The 19,620-nt window shown below is 31.5% G+C and overlaps 2 protein-coding genes across 2 annotated transcripts; both read left to right on the top strand.

Annotated features, from left to right (window-relative positions):
• The first annotated feature begins 4,040 nt into the window (after positions 1-4,040).
• LOC115967640 (disease resistance protein RPM1-like) lies at positions 4,041-17,543 on the top strand. The gene is made up of 4 exons (XM_031086779.1): positions 4,041-4,374; positions 4,488-4,569; positions 7,034-7,174; positions 16,078-17,543. Exon 4 carries the CDS (start codon positions 16,229-16,231, stop codon positions 17,498-17,500), a length of 1,272 nt encoding a protein of 423 aa, XP_030942639.1. The 5' UTR covers positions 4,041-4,374; positions 4,488-4,569; positions 7,034-7,174; positions 16,078-16,228; the 3' UTR covers positions 17,501-17,543.
• Positions 17,544-17,574: 31 nt separating this feature from the next.
• LOC115968455 (disease resistance protein RPM1-like) lies at positions 17,575-18,924 on the top strand. Its single transcript, XM_031087857.1, has one exon. It carries the CDS (start codon positions 17,575-17,577, stop codon positions 18,922-18,924), a length of 1,350 nt encoding a protein of 449 aa, XP_030943717.1.
• The last annotated feature ends 696 nt before the right edge of the window (positions 18,925-19,620 follow it).

Raw genomic sequence — 19,620 nt, 5'->3', positions numbered from 1 at the left:
CCGATCTTACGATCCATGATTCTACTTACTTCCCACGATCCTACACAGGATCTTGAATTTGACAACCTTGCATGTGATTCTGTAAGAGGGAAAAGGCAAGTGAATAGAAAATAAGTGGTTGAGAAGGGCTACACATTTTAAGGGATTGAGATTAGGTGAGTATTGCACCTAGTGCAATAGCATTGGATAACTGAGATTGAAATTTGAATTTTTAACTTTCAATCTCAACCATTGAATTAAAAAAGTTATAAAAAAAATATTTAAAAGTTAAAGTTAAAAAATAGGATGGTCAAAATTGATGTGAGAGTAAGTTGGTGTAATTGCACCTTGTACAATACCTTAAGGCCTCGTTTGGGAGGAGGGAATGGAATGGAATGGAAAGGAATAAAAAGAATAATTTTAGAATATTCTTCCCTTCCCCTTGTTTGGGAGTTTTAATGGAGGGAATGGAAAGCTCATTTCATTGTTTGGGAGTTTAAGTAGAAGGGAATGGAATGAGTAGGAGGGAACACTCATTCCTCTCTATTCCCTTAAAATCTCAAATTTTCATTCCCCCCGAAATTGGGAGGAATGGGAGGGAATGGAATTAGATTTAATGATTTTTTTACTAAAACTCCCAAAATACCCCTGTATATTCAATTATTTATTTTAAAATAAAGGTCTAATAGTAATATTGTTATAAAATGAATCAATTCCATTCCCTCCATGTTGCTCCCAAACAAAATTACTTACATTCCATTCCTTCATTTTAAAACATCCAATCAAGGTTACTTAATTCTATTCCATTCCATTCTTTTCCATTCCTTTTTCTTGCTTAAATACATTCCATTCCATTCCGTTCCTTTCCATTCCCTTATGATCATTCCATTCCATTCCATTCACTTCCCTTATGATCTCCCAAACGGAGCCTAAGTATTGCATTGGATCCAAATCCATTCTCAAATGAAAGATATTATTCTCAAGTCTCATACCAAAAAAATAAGAGTCATGCTAACGAGTGCCCTTAGGACACTGGTTAAGAATCCAATTAAAGAAAGTTTTTATAGGAAAAGAAAAAAAAAAACAATTAATGTTTTGACAGTTTTTTTCATTTCCCATAAAAGTGATGTCAAAACTTTCTTTAATTAGATTCTTAACTAGTGCTCTAAGGGCACTCGTTAGCATTTTCCAAAAAATAATATAGGAGATATTTGTCAATGTCAAATGTTAATCGGTGATATTTGGATGGCTGAGATTGAAAGTTGATATTTGTCAGTCTCAACCATTAAATTAAAAAAAATGTTAAAGAGTTAAAAAGTTAAAATTAAAAAATAAGATGATAAAAATTAATGTGAGATGAATCGGTGGTACACTGAATCGGACCGTGCAATACCTAGGGTATTGCGCGGTGTGCAACTCTATTAATATAAACCGTCGATTTAATCTAACGTTTATAAATTTGACACCTCGTATAAGACACCCTGACGATCCGCATGATTCACTTTTGCCTTTCCCTTCTCTATTCTTTTGTCTTCAGTTTGTCCAAATTTCAGAAAGAAATAGTCTCTCTCTGACTTACCGTCTTACCCTTGATCTTTCTCTAGCACACCCATGGTATGTGAATAAATGAAAAGAGAGTTAGGTCATGGGAGTGGAATAGAATAATTAATGAAAGTAAATGGGGGTTGGTGGGACAAAATTGTAATAAAATTAAATGTTGTGAATAGTTAGGTTCATAGGTCGAAATAAAAATATACTTATATAATTTTTGTTTTAGTGTGGTATCTCTCAACTATGACAGTATGATTTTTCTTATATAAAGTTAGGAAAAGAGGTTAATGGATGTTTTAAAGTATTTATGTAGTGAATATTTTTTTTTTTAAATTATGGACAAATTTTTTACAAAAAAATTATTTTAATAAAAATTGTTTACTATTTTCATATTTCTTATAAAATAATATCAAAGTTTTCTTAAAATAATTTATTGACCCTTATTCAATGAATATCATTTAACACATTTAACTATTTAAGACTGTCCATGAAATTATCAAGCAAAAATCAAAAGTATATTATATAAAACCACATTCTAAGTAGATGTGTCAATTTCATATTATGAAATAATGTGTTTATTTAAAAAAAATATTATGCCAATAATATTTTTATAAAATTTTCAAAACAAATTAGAAATGATAAATTATTATTAATAAGAAAAAAAATAATTACAATTTTAAAGTTTACTTAAAATCAATCACAACTTCCCGGATATAAATTGTTGTCAAATTATTTTAAAAAGTAGAGCGAAGTCGCAATGTGAAGATAGTCACTAGAAAGTACTTCTGTTTCACGTGACACAAGCCAACGTACTACTACCGCCCATGCACTAGTAATCTTGTAGGATTGAGTAGTCACATTTAACAATGACAAGTACAGGATTGGCTTTCAGCAATTTTACGTCGGCAGTTCACATTTAACAATGAAATTTGAAAAGCAATCCTACAAGTACAGGATTGAGTAGTCACCTTCATAATGAGGAGTTCTGAAGTTTTGTTGACAGGATTATTGAGTTGTCATTTTCGCTCCGTAGTCAGTACGAAAGTCTTCATTCAAAGTTGTCAGTACTAGTACTTTGATTCAAAAGGTTCTTACAAAACAAAGGACAACCATATATGGTTAAAATAAAAGTCTAATGCATTTTTTTATCTTTAACTTAATTTTTTTTTTTTTTTTTGGTTTTCACGCGTTTTGGGTTAATGTGGTTACTGTTTAATGAACAGTAACCGCAACTTTTGACCAGTTTTGCGTGAACAGTACATCCGTGCACTGTTCACGGATCCACAAATTTCATTTTTTATCAATTTTTTCATTAAATATTGGTCTCATAGTACTATTTACACATTTAAAAATTATTTTGCTACAGTGTTTTCAGTTTTCAGTTTCAGTATTCACATTGCGACTTCACTCTGCTTTTTAAAATAATTTGACAACAATTTATATCCGGGAAGTTGTGATTGATTTTAAGTAAACTTTAAAATTGTAATTATTTTTTTTCTTATTAATAATAATTTATCATTTCTAATTTATTTTGAAAATTTTATAAAAATATTATTGATATAGTATTTTTTTAAATAAACACATTATCTCATAATATGAAATTGACACATCTACTTAGAATGTGGTTTTATATAATATACTTTTGATTTTTGCTTGATAATTTCATGGACGGTCTTAAATAGTTAAATGTGTTAAATGGTATTCATTGGATAAGGATCAATAAATTATTTTAAGAAAACTTTGATATTATTTTATAAGAAATATGAAAATAGTAAACAATTTTTATTAAAATGATTTTTTTGTAAAAAATTTGTCCATAATTTTTTTTTTTATAAAATATTCACTACATAAATACTTTAAAACATCCATTAACTTATTTTCCTAACTTTATATAAGAAAAATCATACTGTCATAATTGAGAGATACCACACTAAAACAAAAATTATATAAATATATTTTTATTTCGACAACCTATGAACCTAACTATTCACAACATTTAATTTTATTACAATTTTGTCGCACCAACCCCCATTTACTTTCATTAATTATTCTGTTCCACTCCCATGACGTAACTCTTCTTTTCATTTATTCACACACCATGGGTGTGCCGGAGAAAAATCAAGGGTAAGACGATTAGAGAGAGAGAGACTGTTTCTTTCTGAAATTTGGACAAACTGAAGACAAAAGAATAGAGAAGGGAAAGGCAAATGTGAATCACGTGGATCGTCAGGATGTCTTATACGAGATGTCAAATTTATAAACGTTAGGTTAAATCGACGGTTTATATTAATAGAATTGCACACCGTGCAATACCCTAAGTATTGCACGGGATCTCAATCCCACTGAATCAGTCCAACATAGTATGACTATTGAAGACTGTGTGTCTCAAATAGTGAAGCACATGAGCTGTCATCTTTTTCCTAATAATTTTAAAAATGTGAAGCAATAATCTTAAAAAAAAAAAAAAAAGCTCTGTGACACATTGACAGTAATAATTCAAGAAACAGACAAGTGAAAGTCATAAAGCAAACAAGCAGTTAAGCAAAAAGTCATAAAAGTGAAGAATAAGAGGAAAGTGGTCGACAATGGCTACTTCAAGTCTGTAGTAAAAGGCTACTCATTCTCTGTTTTGCTGAGAAGAAAGAAAATGCTTCTCATTCTCAACTCTCAGTCTCAAGTGAAATACAGAGTGGAGAAAAACCATCTTTATATTATTTAATTTATTTCTCTCGTTTGTGATCCTCCCTATTTAGTATTTCTTTATCACCTTCAATTGCATACTCCTCTTGTAAGCTATCGAAGTGAACAATTCTTCTCAAGAAAATATTCGAGTTTAATTTTCAAGTAAGTCTATTCTTTCAAATATTTCACCACTGTATTTGCATATTTTAAATATTTAAAAGCATTAATTAGCTTTTGTTTCTATATTTGATAATTTGTTCTTTTGGATCTCCTAGGTTCCTACATCTATCTTCAATTTGAATATCAGATGGTGTAAATCTTGGGTATCAATTTCGAGTAGTGGACTCAGGACTGGAGGTTGGAGTTGAAATTTTTATTTTTTCTTTTATTAATTTGAATATTTTAAATTGTAGTTCAATTCCACTTATGTCTATATCATCTATTCATTCTTTATTAATTATTGAGATCAACCAATAATTCAAATACTTTGAGGAGTAATTATAAATGTGTATGGTCTTTTTTGGGGGGGATTTCTGGACTGAATAAAAAATTTTAAGGAGTTACGACATAATTCTAAATCTAAGGGGGCCAATAAGTGCATTTTTTCTGTGACTTGTAATTATTTATGTGATTTTCATACTACTTATAATGGAAAATTGAAAAAGTCAGGGGGCCATGACCCCCCACTAGCTTCAACGGTGCATTGAAAGTCCCATCTTTTTTGTGCGAAGTTCTGTGTGAACAACCGAATAGATCGAATTAGTTTGTGCTTCAAACAAAGAACCAAAATTAATATTAGAGAGAAAGGATTGCTTTTGAAGTATTGCATAATTTTCCCAGTCAAATCAAAATTTGTGGTGAAGATAAAAACCCAAATATTTAGAAGATTTGGAATCTAATTACAATCAGTTACGGTTAAAAAGGTTGCTCTAAGATTCCAGGACTCTTTCTTTTGCCCGTAATTTCTCAAAAACATAAATATGGTGAAGAGGATTTACATATTATAGTGTGTTAGTGATAATAATTCACTAAAAATATATCAAAAATCTCTCTCCTATCTGAAATTGTTAGTTCTATTTAGAAAATTCAACTTTTAAGAGAACATCATTTAATGTATTTTTTTTGCTTAAAAAGCTACAAGTTCCAAAACTGTTCAAATTTGTTTAAATTCTAGAGAAAAAAATTATAAGTATTGACTTTTTAAAATAAGTTAGTTAGGCTAGGAATCAAATACTTAATTTATCCAATATTAAAAGACTATATTACATATTTCTCCCAAAAGACTATATTACATTTTTTTTTTTTTGAGAAAAGACTATATTACATTTAAGCCCAATAAATCAAATATATTCACATACATATACTTAGATTATTCAAATATTTCATTCCTTTAGTCAAACTGAAACAGTCTCGGGTACAAAATTGATTCCCTTGGAGGGGAATAAAATAAAGTTGGCTGAAAATTAATGTGTGATTCTAAATTTGATAATACTCTTAACTCATCATTTACTACATTAAGTTCTCATATATTTTCATTATATTTGTCGACTAATTGTTTAATAAAATAATTATTTAATATTAAAATGCTCTAATAGAACAAAATCATTATTTTTTAGAAAGAAAAATATCAATTAAAGATATAACAATAAAAAATAGAACAAAACCAATCAGGCAAAAGCAAGGAAAGTTCAATATTTTTTATGAGAGATTCAAGACCTTTGCAGTTAGCAAAACTTGCAAACCGGTGTAGTAGAATTTTTATTTGACTTGTCCCTCCCTGATAAATAGTCCAACTTAATTGTCGTGTAACTTAAGGTAATTCTGCACTAATAGCTTCTACCAAATAAAGCACATTTATTTGCCAACCAAATAAATACTATTGGATTATACCATTGGGTCTAGATTCTTTTCTTTGGCCAAATGCTAAAGAAATGCATATTCCAAGCTCAATTGCTAAGGAAAACCTATCAAAGAAATGTATATTCTCAAGTGAAAGACCAAAAAATCCATCAAGTTATATTTCTCATTTGCAATCCTCCCCATTTGAAATTCTTTATCGCCTTTATTGGAAAATTCCTCTTGTAAACTCTCTAAGTATACAATTCTCCTGAAGAAAAAAAATTCAAGTGTAGTCAATTCCAATTAAGTTTATCTTCTAAATATTAATATTTAGAAGATAAACTTAATTGGAATTGACTACACTATTGAATATTTCACATTGTATAGTGAAATATTTCACTATTGAATTTTTCATATTGTATATATTTAAAAGCATTTCATTAACATTATTTTTTTTTCCTATATTAGATAATTTTGCTCTATTGTATTATTTGTATATGGTGGGTTCTTACATCAATCTTCAAATTGAAAATCAAGTGATGTAAGTCTAGGCCCTAGGGAACCATTTTCGAGTGTTGCATGTCGGAGTTATAAAATTTGTATATTTTTATTATATTAATCTGAAGATTGTAAATTGTTCCTAATTATACGTGCTATTCTTTATTAATAATCTGGATCAGATTTTATCGGCCGAGGTTGGGTCAGTTTGATCTTCTTCTTTTTTCTTCCTAATGGTTTTGCTATTTAACCAATGAGATAATCCTTGTTAGTGTCTTCTAAATCTAATTGCTTTGCTTTTGAATCAATGTACTTGTTCCAAGAACTAGTTTGTTCAACAATTTTAATAATGATATTTTAGGAAGTCTTAACCTTTATCTTTTATGTTTAGAAGAAAATAAAAATGTCAAATATGATTTTGGTTCTTCAAATTCCTAATATATATAAATATATATTAAGAGAAGAAATTGATGTTATTTCACAGGGGAATCTTCCATCCAAACCCCTTCATCTGCCAGATTTCTGGCAAACTTAGCCAGCGAGTGAGCTGTAGAGTTTCCAGTCCGGCTGATTAATACAAGACACAGAGCTGACCCTGAAATTAAGCTGTTGGATCTCGTACCAGGTAAGCTCAAACTCCTCTTGAAATTCACACTATATCCTTTATCCCAATTCCATTATCGAATTATCAGTTATTTCATTTTAATCCTTCATTTGAAGTTTCGATAATACCTAATGGTTCCCTCGCTTTGCCATACCACTATTATGCAAACAAAATTTGCTAATTTAAAAGACTTTTTTGTACAGTTCCTAATAATGCTTACATGATACATTGGACAACATGCTGGTCTTATAATCACAAAACATATATGGAGACAATGATATTGTTATTTTAGTATTGTACTTTAAAACTCTGAGAACATTACTCCTTCCCCTCATAATATTATAGTAAGTCCTACCAATTAAGTTTTTGACATAATTCTGAGGGTGATTGCCCAACCATTTACTTGGAACATCCATTTCTTTTAAGGGGTTATCTTTAAGCAACTAAGCTTGGAATATGCATTTCTTTATCATTTAGCCAAAGATAAGAATCTGGACTCTGAACCCAACGGAATAAAGAAAAAACAGTTTCATTTTTTTTTTATTTTTTTTTTTTATATCTATATAGATATTGTGTTGTTGTTTTTATATTGAGGGGTGTTGCAAATGGATCTATTAATAGACTTTTAAGATTTATTCAAGATTACTTAATTAATTCAACTATGTGGTTACTTTATTAAAAAATACACTTTCATCCCATGAGAAAAAATCCACATGACAGAATCTTAAAAGGGGAACTTAAGAAATAGCACTTAAGTACTGTATCTAAGTCTTGCCTATGAGAATTATAACCCACTTTTTTACATAAATATTATACTTATCATTGTCATGGTGGAACTTTCTAAAATTAAAGACTTCTAGCTCAATGGCAATACTTAAGTCTTCTTTACAAGGAGAACCAAGGTTCAAATAAATTTAACAATTATTTTTTGATTAAAATTAAAATGCACCAACGTAATGCAAAAGAAGAAATTTATTAAAGCATAAAATGATAAAACATTATGATTTGCAACGACTAATTACCCAGAGGGCAATATAAAAAAATGAAACTGTTTCCTTATACCATTGGGTCTAAATTCTTATCTTTGGCCAAATGCTAAAGAAATGTAAATTCCCAGCTTAATTGCTAAGGACAATCTATCAAACAAAGGCATATTCTCAAGTGAAAGGCTGGAAAATCCATTAAGATACATTTCTCAATTGAAATCCGCCCCATTTGTGATTCTTTCTCACCTTTATTTGTAAACTCCTCTTGTACAACTCTCTAATTAAAGTTTACAAGTCTCCGAAAAAAAAAAAAATAAATAAATAAAAGTGTAGTAATTTCAAGTAAGTTTATCTTGTAAATATTTCACCATTGAATTTTTCATGTTTTATATATATTTAAAAGCATTTCATTAACATTTTTTTCTATATTAGGCGATTTGTTCTTTTGTATATGATGGGTTCTTACGTCAATCTTCAAATCGAAAACCAAGTGGTGTAAGTCTATAGGGTACCATTTTTGTGTATTTGAAGTTGGATTTGTAAAATTGGTATATTCTTATTATATTAACTAGTTTGTAACCCTATGCATATGCAAGGATACACTTAAAGATATACAATAAGATACATAATATAATTCCTAAAATATACTATTGATAGTCATTTTTATATTTTATTAACTCTTTACAAAATTTTGTAAAGATATTATTAGGTATAAAATGTAAATTATCCTTTTTTTTTTTTAATTATCGCGAAGCAATTTTTTTTTTTTTTTGGCGATTTATTTAATCTAGACTCTTTGATTTTTATACTTAATAACTCACTTGGATGAATATTTATAATGTGGTCTCACATTTGGTTCAAAAATTAAGAAATAAAACTTTTTAAGAATAAATAATTTAAGACAAATGTCGCAAAATTGGAACTCTAATTTGAAATTCTAATTTGAGTTTTTTTTCAGCTTTACTTATTATTATTATATATATATATATTTGAAGATTGTAAAATTGTTCTTAATTTTACTTACTACTATATCATATATGTATTCTTTTTTAATTACTGGGACCGGATTTTAAGGCTAAGGTTGTGTCAGTTTGAATTTCGATTTATTTTTTTCTTATTGTTTTGCTATTTAAAAAATGACCATAGTAATGCCCTTGAAACCTAAAATATTACCAAAATAACTTTGAAACCTAAAAAATTATCAAAATACGCTTGAAAACTAAAAAATGACCAAATTACCTCTAGTTCCTAAAAATTGACCGAAAGACCCTTGAAATCTACCAAATGACCAAAATACCCCAAAAACATTTATTTGCAAGACCAAAATGACAATAAAATTTTATATAACCACTCTACTTGCTTTCCCCCCCTAAAAGTCTCGATGGAACTTATAAATTTTTCATTTGTCATTAAGTTGTTGTATTTTGTTGTATACTTATTGAAATTTAAAATATGATAAGTTATCTAAAAAACTATCTGGTATACACACACAAACACATGCATGCAAGCATATGTGTGGGAGGTTTGTCTTAAATAATATATTTAGTAGTTAGTACCAGAACTGAGTGCCCTAGTGTTGACGTAAACCTTATGATTTTAAATTTTTTTTAGGTTTTATTTTGAAATTTTCGCAAAAAACTTAATGTTGTGTCCTAATAGACATCTCAAAGATTTATTTACAATTTCATTAAAAGAGAGATCATAAGATTTATGAAACACTAAACGCTTTCTAGTCTTTTATGTTTTTTGTCCTATGTTACAATTCTGCATTATGACTGGTTTACAGTTTACTAGTTTGAGCTGAGGAAAACATTGCAAGAATATGGTTTTTTGTCTTATGTTACACTTTCTAGTCTAGGCATATAAACTCTTTCCCCCCTTTTTGACCAAAATACCCTTGAAATTCTTTAAAATTATTGGAATGCCTTAGAACCTAAAAAATGATCAACATCACTTCTAATCGTACTTTTGTCACATTCAGTGGTACCTTTTTTTTCCCTCACATTTGACAATTTCATTATCACATTGGGCAGTACTAACAATATTTCTGACTGTAGTTTTGTCACATTTGGTGTTATATAATTTTTTTTTCTCACATTTGACAGTTTCATCGTCACATTCAGCAATACCAACATGACATTTGACCTTACTTTTGTCACATTTGGTGGGACCATAAATATATATATATATATATATATTTTTTTTTCACATTTGACAGTTCATTTGTCACATTGGACAGTACCAATATCACATGTGACCATACTTTTGTCATATTCAATGGTTTTTTTTTTTTTTTTTTACTCACATTTGATAGTTCCATTTCACATTAAGCCGTATCAACATTACATATAGGCGTAGCCAATCCAACCCAATCCCACTGGATTACCTAATAATTGACGAATATATATAACAAAAATACTCTTAAAACCTCTAAAATTTTTGAAATACCCTTAAATATACTAAAATGACCAAAATGCATCTAACACTTAAAAATGACCAAAATAACCCCGAAGCTCTCAAAAATTACTGGGATATCCTTAAAACCTAAAAAATGGCCAAAATGACCCTAAAACCTAAAAAATGACTAAAATACCCTCTAAACCTAAAAAATAATCGAAATACCCTTAGATACTAAAAAAATGACCTAAATGACCATGAAACCTAAATATTGACTGAAGTGACCTTGTAACTTGAAAAGTGACTGCAATGCCCTTAAAACCTAATAAATGACTGTAATGCACCTTAAACCTAAAAAATGATCGAAATACCCATAAAACCTTAAAAATGACCGAAATGATCTTGAAACCTTAAAAAATTTCAAAATACCCTTGAAACCTATAAAATAACCAAAATACCTCATAAAACTTAAAAAGGACCAAAATACCCTCGAAATCCTCAACAATTACTAGAATGCCCTTAGAACCTTAAAGATTATCAAAAGACCTTTAGAACCTACAAAAAAAATTGATCAAAATATCCATAGAACCTAAAAAATGACCTAATGACCCTAAAACCTAAAAAAATTACCAAAATTACCCTAAAACATTAAAAATGATCGAAATAACCAAGAAACCTAAAGCAATGACCAAAAATACCCCCTAACACTTGAAAATGACCAAAATACCTTCGAAACCCTTTAAAATTACCAAAACACCCTTGGAACCTAAAAATTAACTAAATGACTTTGAAATTTAAAAAATGACTGAAATGACCCAATAACCTAAAAAATTACTTAAATACACTTAGAACCTAAAAAATGACTGTAATGCCCCTAAAACTTAGAAACTTACTGAAATACCTTTGAAATCTAAAAAATGACTGAAGGACCTTTGAAACCTAAAATGACCAAAATGCCCCTTGAAACCTCTATTTTCCAAACCAAAATGACAATAAAAATTTTATACAACCATTCTATTTGCTTGATTTGAAACCCATTGATTTTTTTTTTTTTTTTTTTTGAGAATCACAATTGATTTTAAAATTAATGGATTTAAAAAGCCATGATTTGAAATCCATTGATTTTTAAATTCCTTGTTTAGGTTTTTTTATACCATGAAGGATTTGAAATTTCATTGTTTAGATATCTAAATTTGGATTTGGATTTAAGATCAATAAAATATTTTCCAATTACTATTTTTCTTAAACCTTCTACATTTTAATTTTAGTAACATTTTTTAATAAATATATGAGCTAATGAAAAAGCCATTGAAAATCCAATTGATAAGATGATGACTAAAAATCTGTCATCATAGCCAACTATTTTTTTTTTGCTAACTATTGACAACTAAAATGTTCTATATCAACGTAAAGAGAGAACCCAAATGCATGAGTTTTTTCACAACATTTAAAATCTCAAACTAAAAAATTGTTTCAAAGTTCTTAACAACTAAAAGGTTCTATTTCAAGAGAGACGATAAAATATCTATAAGGACGAAACAAACTAGTGACCCAAGCCTACTTGGAACAGTGAGTTGTATAGTTCAACCTTGGCCCAAATCAATAAATTTATAAGAGAGGGAAACAAACAACAAGAGGAGGCTTTGCCCAAGGATGAAAATAAGAAAGAAATGGTTAATGTAATAGAATAGATGAGCAAATATATCCTTACAAGCCTACCCGAAGAGGCCAATGTTATACAAAAGATTGCACTGCTCACTCTCTTCTCTAAATTTTTTTTATTTATTTATTTTTTATATTTTTTATTTTATCCCTCCATATTTTAGTCTGGATCCCTCTTTATGAAAACCATCTTTTTCTTATAAACTCCCCATTCCTTTGCATCCTGACCTTCCACCTTTACCTCCATCATTTCTCTTTGTGACGCTTGTCCCTTTAAACATCTGAAGAAGGTAGTAGATGAAATTTGTTTAGCTGTGAATTACACTGTTCAAGTCACTTCTTCATCAATGTGGCTGATAAAGCTGTTGCCCACCATTTAATGCAGAGGCAACATACTACTTTTCTCTGGAAACTCCCCCTACTTCTTATGATTCTCTTACCTCAGCCAATCCTTCCCACCTAAAGTTCCTAAAAGCCTTTTGCCTCTTCATCTCCCCTCCTCGGGTGAACTCCCTCCTCAAGCGTGTGATATCCCAATGCCAACACTACAGCCCAACAATCCCTTCTTCGGTCCTCGGGCCCCCATAGTATCCAATATATGTGTTTTTTACACAAAATTCAAAGCAAAGAAGCCATTGATAGACCAACTGACAAAATAATGACTAAATATCTTCCATCATAGCCAACTAAAACAATTTTTTGAAACTCTTGCCAACTAAAATATTTTAGAGAGAGAAAGAGAGTACCCAAAATACATTGGGTTTTTTTTAACATTCAAAATCTCAAACTAAAAAATTGTTTCATCTTTTCTACTATTTTTTCTTTGGCAAGGCTCAATTGCATAACTTATTGATACCAAATGTTGACATGTTGTTGTGCATAGGAGAATTCATCACTTTTCTCCTTCCTCGGTCATTACTTCAACTGCATCGTCCATATATTTTGCACCAACACCAGTAGCTCTATCTCTCCCACACAAGATCTCAATGTCCTCCAATTGTCAATAACTTTGTTTTTATAAGCACATGCTTTTGTATATTTCTAAGGAGAAAAAAAGAAGAAGCAATGAGTTAACTTAAATAAAATAAATTGGACAATAAAACAAAGTAAAGGGGAAAAAAATAGAATAAAAAGTAGGACATTATTGATAAACTTATATTTAATAGCTAACAATCTATACCCACAACATAGTAAGCACATCAAAAGACAAGTTCATATATAAGTGTGGGCATAATAGTTTTTTCATTCAAGTTACTTGGAGTTGGAGAGACTGGATTTCTTTAGTTTTAGCAACCAGATAGCAGGGTCCTAATCCTACTAGTAAACTGTTAAATATACCAAATAGCATCATTAGAACCATCAAACTGCACTGATTGAATATAGAAGACTACAATGCAATTCGCTCAAGTTTCAAAAAAATATTTAAAAGATTCTAGGTTATGAAACTTGACTGAATAATGAAAAAGTTAAAACAAAATGAGTAATGCTATTTTCAGTGGGTTTCTCACTTGTAAGATAATCCTCATTCAAGCAAAGTTTTCACTAAGAAATGAATTTCATGGGAAAGGAAGGGGCAAAAAAGTCTAAGCAATAATACCCTATGAATTTTTAAAATTATAGAAATCAATACATTACATGCAAAAGATAGAGTATTTTAAATTTTTAATCCAGCAATCACTTCACAAGGTACAAGTCTGCATAGATATCCTCAATGTCCTCTCCTGCTGACTTAGAAGTCAATGTGAAAGGTATATCAATCCCTGCAATCACTTTGAGTAGGCCTTGTACCACAACAGCCAAGTGAGCACTATTCCTAGAAATGAGCCAAAATTTTTCATTCCTCCACCACTCTTCTAATCCAATACCAGCCCATTTCACCTCTAGGATAGTAAGTGAGATAAGCCATATGGTTATGATAAGCACGTAGACCAGGGAGGAAACAATGGACAATGAGGAATCCATACCAATATTAAGGTAAGCCATGCGTTGGAGAAATTTGAGTTTCCTAGAGTCTAGCAAAGAATTGTTTCTAGAGAGGATTGTTTCTAGAGAAGAAAATCTACCGCTATTAACAAGCTATAGCCAATACATATAGTATTAAAAATTAACTTTCATTCATTCACAAGTCACAACCATTCACAAAAAATATATACATTCAACCCAATATCCGATTGGATAAAAAATCTAAAACAAAAGCTCAATTGACAGAAGTAAAATTTTCATGTAAAGAAAATACATGATCGAAGTAGAATAATCATACACAGCTCAAACAAAACACAAGCAACCACCTAGCTTAGACAAACAAAATACTTCTGAGAACCCAGTAACCTTTGTAAATGGAGAAAGATATCAAAGTCATCTTTAGTCACATCAAACACTTAATTTGCATTTTCAATTAGTCCAACATTGAACCCTAAAAACATTAAAAAAAAAAAAAAAAAAATCCAACAATTCCTTAGCAAAAATTAACCAACCCAATTCACTAAATCTCATATATAACTCCCAAAAAAAAAAAAATTCAACAACATTGCCATTCCCAAGTCCCAGCTTTACCAATAAATACAAACCCAGATAGACAAATCCAAACTAAACCCACACAACCCAGATACAAACAAACAAACAAAAAATGGAGAAAAAGCCACAAAAAATAACTCATAGAAAATACAGAAATCCATAGACAAACCCATAAAACCCCATTGGCCATTGATATTTTGTGAATCCAGATTTAGTACTAAAGGAAAAGGGAGATACAGAGGTTTAAGAGAATGAGAAGAGTTGAGAGAGACATCTTAGAGTGAAACATAAATTACATGTAAGTAATCAAATTTTTCTGGTGACTGAGTGTCAGTTAGTACCAAATAGGAGGAAATTCCAAATCACCTTTCTAAAAAAAGTTAGCAAACAACACCCAAATCTCCTATTAAAAAAAAAAAAAAAAAAAAACCCAAATCAATCAATAAGCACAACTTGGATTAGCAACGATGAATAAAAATTAAGACAACTTACATACATCTCATGCGTTGATAGTTAAATGGCTGAAATTGAAGAACCCAACTTCTTCTTTTATGGGTCAGCCGTCTGGGTTCTTGTGGACCCTGTGGTTGGTTTGGCCGGGAAGGGAATTGAATAACTCTGTTTCTTCTTTTGTGGGTCCTCCTTAGGGTTTTGTTTAGTAGCCCCTGGGTTTCTTGTGGTTGGTTTGGAAGAGAAAAGTGAGATGGAATAAGCGGGAGAAGAGAAAGAAGTGTAGAAGGAGAGCAGAGAGAGGAGAGAAGCATTGGAGGAGTCTTTGATTTGTTTTTTCCTTTTTGTTTATACATGTAACCTGTTTCACCAGTAGCCAGTATTCACTTAAAATAAATATACGGTCAAGATCAAAACACCATTGAATTAATGGTTTAGATTTAGTTTAGGTGGGTATCATACCCAAAAAACGAGGGGTACTGTAAAATGACCCCTCTTAAACATGACAAATGAAAAACATGGGATTTTTTAGAAAATAACTACAAAACCCAAACAATATAATTAGTTAGGAAACGTTTTAAACTAATTTGGTATCTAGCAATTCGAGTTTAGAGGACTCGATTTCTGGGTTTGTTATTTTATTATTTTGCCAGCAATTGAGGTGGTTAGACTGGCTACGTAGGCGAGAAATCGAGTTTATTGGACTCGGTTTCTAAGCCTAGAAAACGAGTTCATTGGACTCGGTACCCTTAATAAATCTTTATAAGCATTTACTGGTACGGTACCCTCACCTTCCTTCCCTTTCATTATTATGCAATTTAAAAAAAAAAAAAAAAAAGAAAAAAAAGAAAAGAAAAAAGACTAGGGAAAATTCCTTCATTCATTTTAACATTTACCTTGATTCTTATGCCGTAGGTCTCTCGTGTGGCGAGCAACAAGTCAAAGCATGGTCCTCTATTTCTCTTCCTTCCACTCACCTCTATTCTCCAAGTTCCAACTTATATGATAGGAAGAAGGGGAGCCTAACAATTCAGCAACAGAGCTAGGAGCGAGTTTGAAAGCGAAAATGGACTCGGCTATAGTAGAACTCTTGATTGACAATATCATTTCAGCTCTCGCAACTAAAGCGTCGCTGTTGTGGGGGGTCCGTGATGCAATTGCAGATATCAAGCATGAGTTGACAAGCATGCGGTCTTTATTAATAGATGCAGATAAAAGGGGAGCAAGCAGTGCCGGAGAGGAAACTTGGGTGACAAATGTGAGGAACACAGCATATGATGTTGAAGATGTTATTGATATGTTCATGTATCACATCAATAGCCAACAAATTGGGGGTCGATTTGCTTGGTTCCTTCACCATACAATTTACATTCCACAGACTCTTTGGGTGAGGCATAAAATAGCTTGCAAGTTACAGAATATCAATAAGACAATCAAGACCACTTCAGAGTTAAATCAGAAATATCATGTTGATCCTATAGAGGGGAAAAGTTCAGAAGATTTTCACAAATGGGTTGTGCGGCATGCTGAATCATCTTTGTTTGTCGAAGAAGATGAACTTGTAGGGATCAAAGATAAAAGAAAACAATTAATGATGTGGTTGATGGATAGAGAACAACAACAGACTGTCATTTCAATCTTGGGGATGGGAGGATCTGGCAAGACCACACTAGTTGCCAACATCTACAACAGTGACGCTGTAAAGAGACATTTTGATTGTTATGCATGGATCACTGTCTCCCAAAAATATGATGTAGAAGACTTATTGAGGAGCATGATTAAGGAATTCTATGAGTCAAAGAAGGAAACAAATCCATCAGACTTGAGTTCCATGAACTACAGACTGCTAGTAAAAATGCTGGTGAGCTACTTAGAGAAGAAATCATATCTACTTGTCCTAGATGATGTTTGGGACACAAATGTCTTGGATGAACTAAAAGTATCACTTCGAGATAGATATCCTGGGAGCAAAATCATGCTTACAACTCGTAAAGATGATGTAGCTCACCATCCTTTTATGGGTTTACCTCATGTTCATCGTATTCAATTGCTAGAACCAGATGAGGCGTGGGAACTCTTTTGCAAGAAAGCATTCTTAGGCAATCCAAATAGAATCTGTCCACCAGAGCTTAAATCTTTTGCTCAGGAACTTGTAAGAAAATGTAAAGGCCTACCTCTTGCAATTGCGGCTTTGGGCAGTCTTATGTACTCCAAGAATGATACGTCTCAATGGAATCAAATTAATAGCAGCTTGAATTGGAATCTAAGTAACAATCCTGAGCTAGAAGCAGTGAAGAGCATTTTGTTGCTAGTTTCAACGATTTACCATATCAATTGAAGCATTGTTTCTTATATTGCTCTCTTTTCCCAGAAGATCATGAGATTCGAAGAAAAAGGCTTATTAAGCTATGGATGGCAGAAGGATTTGTAGAAAAATTTGAAGGGTCCACTCTAGAAGAAGTAGCAGATAGCTATCTAGTAAAACTCACTTTCAGGAACATGCTACAAGTTGTAACGAGGAACTCATATGGAAGGCCACGGAGATGTAAAATGCATGATATTTTGCGGGAGCTTGCTCTATCAATATCAGTCAAAGAAAAGTTTGGTGTTGTACATGATGGAGGAGAAGAAATGATAAAATGCAAAGCACGTCGCATTTCAATTCACAAAACCGATGGAGAATTCAAATCATTTACGGGTACGTCAAAGCTCCGTTCTTTTCTTGTTTTTAACAAGTCATTGAAAACATTGCCTTCAGGAAGTAAAATGTTAAGGGTTCTAGATTTGGAGAATGCCCCCATTGATGAATTGCCTGATGAAGTATTCAAATTATTCAACTTAAGATATTTGAATTTAAGGGGAACTTTACTGAAGAAGCTCCCAAATTCCATAGGAAGGCTCCTTAATCTTCAAACCTTGGACATTAGAGACACACAAATAGAGGCCCTTCCTCGTGGAATAGGAAAGTTGCAAAACATGCGGCATTTAATAATGTATTGCTACACTAAAAATTGGAATGACTTCAGATATTTTATTGGGATGCAAGCACCATCAAATATTGGGCAGTTAAAGAATTTGCAAACCTTGTGTAGTTTTGAAGCAAAAGGTGACTTGATAAGACAAATTCGGAGCATGACCCAACTTACCTCGATTGGTATTGACAACGTGAAAGAAGCAGATGAGACGGATTTATGTATCTCAATTCAAAACATGAGACTTCTTAGGGTCTTGGCTATCAAGGTAACTAATGAGGAGGAAACACTTCGAATGGATGCACTCTCATGTCCTCCTCCAAACCTTCAAAAGCTTTTTTTGACTGGAAAATTAGAGAATGTGCCACAGTGGTTTCGTTCACTTCAAAACCTCACAGATTTGGGTCTGCAATGGTCAAGACTAGAAGAAGATCTGCTCCCTCACATCGCTGCTTTGACCCATCTGGGACATCTTACACTTACTAATGCCTATGTTGGAAAACAGCTATGTTTCAATACAGGCTTTCCTAAGCTTACAGATTTGCAAATTCGTAATTTCCCTCAATTGAATGAGATAATAATAGAAAAGGGGGTGATGCCAAATCTGAAATCCCTATATATTAAAACTTGCATGGAGTTAAAGACAGTGCCCAAGGGCATTGAATACCTTCAAAATCTCCAAGAACTGGTTTTGGCATCTGTCTTAATGGAACTTCAAAATCGCATTGAAGGGGAAGGAAGTGTGGATTTTCCAAAGGTGCAGCACATCCCAAAGATCTACATCTGGTAATACCTCGGAATGTTTAATGAAGGTAGCTTCTCATGTCTATCTGTTATATTATATTATTAATTCACTTTGAAATGGAACTAATGTTTTTTGACATGAAAAATAAGTAATCTTTTCTAACGATTGATTTTACTTTACCGTATCTCTGTATTATTATTTTTTTTACCTGTGGTACTGTAGAATCAGGCTCACTAATGCTTTCTATTGCTTGATTGCTTGTAATTTGTTTTAGCTACCATCTTGGCATGAGCACATCAAGTTCCTCGAAATAGATAGAATTAGTTTCTAGGTCTGACTCATAATACTGTGTGGGTATGTAAACCCCACCATATGTTTGAGGAAAGTCCTCTGTGGACGTGGTGTGATTGGAAGATACAAGATGGTGACTTATGTAACCCCAAGACTTTTGCTGGATTTTTCATTATGTCTTTCATGCATATGATTTTCAATTGTAAGTACAGAGGTTTCTCAGACTTGGTTTGGATATGATGTCTTATTTGTGATTTGGAACATGTATTGGTCTGTTTTAATAAGCTACATATTTGCTCCATTTGTTTATATATATAAATATCTGTGTTTCAAACTTCCAAATGCTTACTTTGCTTCTTGTATAATTTGAGAACTGGTCATCATGGAAAACTTCGATTAATAATAGCTTGGTACATGCTTACTGTGCCTTTTTGTTGATTCCTTTGTACA

The sequence above is a fragment of the Quercus lobata genome, chromosome 11, assembly GCF_001633185.2.
Source record: "Quercus lobata isolate SW786 chromosome 11, ValleyOak3.0 Primary Assembly, whole genome shotgun sequence".
Taxonomy (NCBI): Eukaryota; Viridiplantae; Streptophyta; class Magnoliopsida; order Fagales; family Fagaceae; genus Quercus; species Quercus lobata.
The sequence above is the reverse complement of the archived record's forward strand: the minus strand, read 5'-3'. Positions and strand labels throughout refer to the sequence as shown.

Excerpts from the sequence above, each read along its gene's own strand:
- LOC115967640 (XM_031086779.1), top strand. The coding sequence starts at position 16,229 with ATGGACTCGGCTATAGTAGAACTCTTGATTGACAATATCATTTCAGCT.
- LOC115968455 (XM_031087857.1), top strand. The coding sequence starts at position 17,575 with ATGGCAGAAGGATTTGTAGAAAAATTTGAAGGGTCCACTCTAGAAGAA.